At 45.6% G+C, this 6,000-nt stretch overlaps 1 protein-coding gene across 2 annotated transcripts in view; it reads left to right on the plus strand.

Annotated features, from left to right (window-relative positions):
- Positions 1-5,706, plus strand: part of STAC (SH3 and cysteine rich domain) — a 453,395-nt gene extending 447,689 nt beyond the window's left edge. For both annotated transcript variants that reach the window (XM_044294399.1, XM_044294400.1), the window contains one exon: positions 5,595-5,706. In XM_044294399.1, coding sequence (XP_044150334.1) covers positions 5,595-5,693 — 99 coding nt within the window. In that variant the 3' untranslated portion in view covers positions 5,694-5,706. The remainder of the gene's footprint in view (positions 1-5,594) is intronic.
- Positions 5,707-6,000: the final 294 nt, after the last annotated feature.

Raw genomic sequence — 6,000 nt, forward strand, 5'->3', positions numbered from 1 at the left:
AAATAACTTTCCCAGCCACAACAGGACAGCGGTAACGAGAGATTTAGCGGGATATAAATTTGAGGCCTAGTATTTAGGCGCTGGGTGACCGGTATGGATTTACTAACAGAATTAGACTTGGAAATGCACAGTAGCGTGTGTGTGAAGTTATTCTGAATGACACTATGTGCACCTTGAATATTATATACCCTTTTAGGGATAGATTTCAAATAGCTCTGATATAGCAGAAACCACTAAATTATGAAATTGCTAAATTGGGAATTGTATTTCAACCCTGAACAAAAAATGTGCTTTGACGGACACTAAATAACTTGCCCAGCCACAACAGTACAGCGGTAACGAGAGATTTAGCGGGATATAAATTTGAGGCCTAGTATTTAGGCGCTGGGTGACCGGTATGGATTTAGTGACAGAATTAGACTGGGATATGGCCAAAAAATAACCACACTATTGCTGGTTAAATGCACTTGGTGACGGGCGCAGCTTGCCCCTGATGTAGTATATGGCCAAAAAATGAACAGACTATTGCTGGTTAAATGCACTTGGTGTCACAGCTTGACCAACCACACTACTGAGGGTTAAATGCACTTGGTGACGGGCGCAGCTTGCCCCTGATGTAGTATATGGCCAAAAAATGAACAGACTATTGCTGGTTAAATGCACTTGGTGTGATAGCTTGACCAACCACACTACTGAGGGTTAAATGCACTTGGTGACGGGCGCAGCTTGCCCCTGATGTAGTATATGGCCAAAAAATGAACAGACTATTGCTGGTTAAATGCACTTGGTGACGGGCACAGCTTGCCCCTGATTTAGTATATTGCCAAAAAATGAACAGACTATTGCTGGTTAAATGCACTTGGTGTGATAGCTTGACCAACCACACTACTGAGGGTTAAATGCACTTGGTGAGGGGCGCAGCTTGCCCCTGATGTAGTATATGGCCAAAAAATGAACAGACTATTGCTGGTTAAATGCACTTGGTGACGGTCGCAGCTTGCCCCTGATGTAGTATATGGCCAAAAAATAAACAGACTATTGCTGGTTAAATGCACTTGGTGTGACAGCTTCACCCTGATGTAGGCTTTAGCCAAAAAACAACCACACCATTGAGGGTTAAATGCACTTGGTGAAAGGCGCAGCTTGCCCCTGATGTAGTATATGGCCAAAAAATAAACAGACTATTGCTGGTTAAATGCACTTGGTGTGACAGCTTCACCCTGATGTAGGCTTTAGCCAAAAAACAACCACACCATTGAGGGTTAAATGCACTTGGTCGCAGCTTGTGCTGGCGCACCACAAGACACAAAATGGCCGCCGATCACCCCAGAAAAATGTGACTGACAAACGGTCTGGGCAGCCTAAAAACAGTGAGCAATTGAGTATCAGCAGCTCAATGACCCACAGCTGCAGATCGATCAATAATCAAGTCCTTTGGAGGAGTTAATCTGCCTAATCTCGCCCTACTGTCGCAGCCGCAACCTCTCCCTACGCTAATCAGAGCAGAGTGACGGGCGGCGCTATGTGACTCCAGCTTAAATAGAGGCTGGGTCACATGGTGCTCTGGCCAATCACAGCCATGCCAATAGTAGGCATGGCTGTGATGGCCTCTTGGGGCAAGTAGTATGATGCTTGTTGATTGGCTGCTTTGCAGCCTTTCAAAAAGCGCCAAGAAAGCTTCACAAAAGCGCCAAGAAAGCGACGAACACCGAACCCGAACCCGGACTTTTACGAAATTGTCCGGGTTCGGGTCCGTGTCACGGACACCCCAAAATTCGGTACGAACCCGAACTATACAGTTCGAGTTCGCTCATCCCTACTGAGGACAATTGGAGTGGCTAGAAGTCCACAGAGTATACATAGGAAAGGAAGGGATAGTATGCGCCAGGGGTAGGGAACCTTTTTGCTGCCGAGGGCCATTTGGATATTTGTAACATCGTTTGAGGACCATACAAAATTCTCAACTTAAAGATTTGACTGCTGTATTTATCAAACATATAACTGACATATAAACTGTGGTGATGTCAACCATAAAATGCATGGGAAAGTCCCGGAAGGAAGGTATATGTTTCCCAGATTCCTCAACTGGCTGAGGTGGGTGTAATCCAGGATAATGCTGGATTCAGCAAGCATAGTTGCTGGAGCTATTTTCTTTATTTATTTTTCCCTAGCAGGAAGAGATTCCCAGGTGAGGCCTGCTCTAATAAGGCTGGGATAAAGCTCCTCCCAGGGTGCCAGTCTGGGGGAAGAGAGGATTGTGATACAGAGACCTGTGGAGGCTCTGTGTGTTCTCAGTCATGAGGGCTGAGGGGCCACAAGGCTATGCGACGCCTGATACCTTCCCTGTGTGTGGACTGTTTGGCTGTGCAAAGCCGGACCTACTTGGACGTATGAACAGGGCTCTACAAGTGAGGTAGGGACGTTATTTTGTTTAGATAGTACCTAGACAGGCAGGTGTTTATTTTGGTTCTGTTTGGAGTGCTGTGTTTTGTGTTGTTGTGCCTCAATAAAGCACAAGTTTGGACCTGAATCCTGGTGTACTTGAAGACGTCGGTGATTATGACCCCCTGAATGATGCGATCCCTTACAAAACATATAATTGCGCTTCAATTAAAAAAATCTAGAGCACTGTATTTTTGCAGCGCAAAATGGCACCTGCACTATATATATATATATATATATATATATATATATATGCAAATAGTACAGGTGCCATTTTGACCACACATATCAGTCTAATATTTAAGTTGAGAATGTTATTTATTTAGTTCTTTATTTGGCATTAATGGCAGCCAAACCAAACCCAAGGCGGTCCAGAGACACAGCTTTCACTCTCCCTGCCACCATCCCAGCCTCTTTCTTTGCAACTGTCCCTACCTTTGTCCCTTTCTCAGCCTTAGATCTTCCATCAGCCTCGTATCAGACCTCCCAGCCTACATCAGCCTCAGATCAGTCTATCATCAGACCTTCCTCAGCCTTAGATCAGACCCCCAAGCTTTAGATCAGACCCCCAGCCTCATATTAGACCCCCAAGCCTCAGATCAGACCCCCCCAGCCTCAGATCAGACCTCCCCAACCTTAGATCAGACCCCCTGTGAGATTGAGAAACAGTTCTTAACGTTTGAATGCGGTTTGTATAGACAAGTTAACTGTTATTTTGCTGCTTGGCCACAAGATGCCACTGTTTCCCCCCATGCTAATATACTGCTGGATTTCAATATTCATGAGAGGTGGGGTTGAGAAGCTGGAGAAGAAGCAGGAAGTGATGTTCTTGTGAGGAGAAGTAAGAGGAGGTCTCCATCTTGGAAGCACACAGAGATACACAGAAGGAGTGAATCAATCTACATCCAAGTGGGAGAGCCTTCTTTTGCTACCAGAGCTGCAGTCAAGAGAAGCTGATCTTGTCCAACACCTGGATCCTGTCTTGAAGGAGTATTTCTGCTGCAGATATCGCTGGTGGGAACTGAGGAGCAAAGCAGCAACGCAATTGTGCCGCACGCGTGTGGAAAGAACATTGTTCAGTTTGCAGTCATCAGCGGAGACAAAGCAGACTCGAGTCGGTAAGACAGACCATGCACGCAGCTTGTTCTAGTTTTGGCGCCTGGAAGATTAAAGACTGTGCTTGAGCCTGTAGTTAGTTAGTTAGGGTTACTGTGCAAAGCTGGCCACCAGGATTGTGGACTATTCGCCATAAAGATTTACTAATTATAAGTCATTGTCCTCACTGGAGATCATAAACCAACTTCACCTTAAAGGGACTCTGTCACCACTTTCTAACCCCCACTTTTAAAACTATAGTTCTGTCCATGGAGCCCCTGTGATTACAATGGTGTTGTTATCTGCTGGCTCGTTTTGATAAAAAAAACCTTTTATCTAACCTGTCAATCATGAGGACAAGGTGCCCAGGGCGTTTCTCCTGGTCTGAACATGCCGCCCGCCGCCGCCGCCGTTGGTGCCCAGCTCCTCCTCTGCCTTGAATTAGTGCCGCCTGAATGTGAAGAAATACGCCTCCGGCTCTCCCTCAGTCCCCCCTCCTTCTTTTCTAAGATCCCGCGCGTGCGGCAGTGTTCGCGTTATCGGGAGGTTGAGCGAAGTGCGCATGCGCACTTCGCTCAATGAGGCTGAATCGAAAAGTCCGCACGGGCGCATCAGGCACAGGCCTGTGCGCACGCGCGAAATTTTAGAAAAGGAGGGGGGACTGAGGGAGAGCCGGAGGCGTATTTCTTCACATTCAGGCGGCGCTGAAAGGATCAGAGGAGGAGCTGGGCACCAACGGCGGCGGCGGCGGCGGGCGGCATGTTCAGACCAGTAGAAACGCCCTGGGCACCTTATCCTCATGATTGACAGGTTAGATAAAAGTTTTTTTTATCAAAACGAGCCAGCAGATTTCGCATATAACACCATTGTAATCACAGGGGCTCCATGGACAGAACTATAGTTTTAAAAGTGGGGGTTAGAAAGTGGTGACAGAGTCCCTTTAAATTTTGTAGGATTGTAAGCTTTTGTGCTGTACTGTGGGCTAACCTGTACCTCGCATCCCACATAAATGTTCCAGCCTTTAGGGTAATAACAGGTACGGCAAATCTGAGTCCCTAAAGGATGTGGTACAGGCCCTGTGGGCAGAATTAAGAGGACTTCGGCTACAAGTGTCCCATATGAAGGTGGAAACATCCCGGAAATGACTACAGCATCTTACGCCACTCCACCCAGGAGGACCCAGGTGAAGGGACACATCAAAAGAGGGCCCCTCTGCTGGACCTGTCGACAGTACGAACATATGGCCAGAGAGTGCCCCGAACGGATGAAGTCTGAGCCGACGTTAAACTTACGACCGCCGCAGTAGCTGGGCGTCCTGCGGTGGTACACCAGAAGCTAAGCCCTATGCATGAGGAACATGACCTGTATGCCAGCAGCCCCATTATAGAAGCTGAGTTGGAAGGGCAGAAGGTACTCTGCCTAGTTGATACAGGGTTGGAGTGCACCCTTATGCCTCTGCAGTTCTTTGAAATACACTTTAGATATATGATGGAGCCAGAAGACGGGAGCGTCATCAGGCTGATGGCCGCCAATAACAGAGAGATGGACGTCTCAGGGATAATCTGGATGTGGGTCCGACTGTTTTGACAAGACGTCGGCAAGAAGGGGGTCGTGCTGGTAGACCATTCGTTCCGGAAAGGAATGCATGTGACCCGAGGTATGAATGTACTGAGAGACCTAGACCATAAAAAAAAGGAAGGGCTGAAGTGTTGGTAACGGTCCACCACACACCGGCCGACCCAGAAGGTTTTACTGACTGACTGATATACTGTTCTATATTTTAATCACCATTACCATATACTGGGAATCTACAATATGTGTCTGTAATAGGATATTTACTTGTCGTTCATTTCAATATCAAGGTTATCAGTTGCTATTGCCAGTGCTAGAAATATTTTATTACTGATATCTGTAACCTATATCTGTATATCTATTTACAGAAATGTGTAACTTATCTGTATAAATAGTTTATGGTTTTTTTGGTTTTGTTTTTTCAAAATGCAACAATAATCATTGAGAAATAGCTAAATGTTTAAAATAATATTTTTCACTTCCAGGTATGTGCCAGTTCAGAGAAGGAGAACAATGGATTTCTGAAAGTCATCAGTGGGAAGAAAAGGGGATTTGTACCCATGGATATTTTGGAAAATGTGTGACTCTACAATTTGGATGTTGCTATTATTTAATCTTTTTGGAGACAAGTGTGTGCATCTTGGTGTGTCATGTGCTTCAGAGGGACTGAAACAAAATGATGTGGAATGGATACACAGTTGTGAGAGATCTCAAACAGAAGACTTGGACTGTTATAATGCTATAAATATACAATAAATTACTCATTTGAAAAGCATACAAGATTTTAATATCTAACAAGCTGGAAAAACGTAAATGCTGCAATGCTGATCATGAACTTTAGGAAAAAAGTTTTAGCCTCTGCCTGTGTCTTCAAAACTGCTTGTCTGTTTT

Source organism: Bufo gargarizans, chromosome 5 (genome assembly GCF_014858855.1).
Source record: "Bufo gargarizans isolate SCDJY-AF-19 chromosome 5, ASM1485885v1, whole genome shotgun sequence".
NCBI classification, from domain to species: Eukaryota; Metazoa; Chordata; class Amphibia; order Anura; family Bufonidae; genus Bufo; species Bufo gargarizans.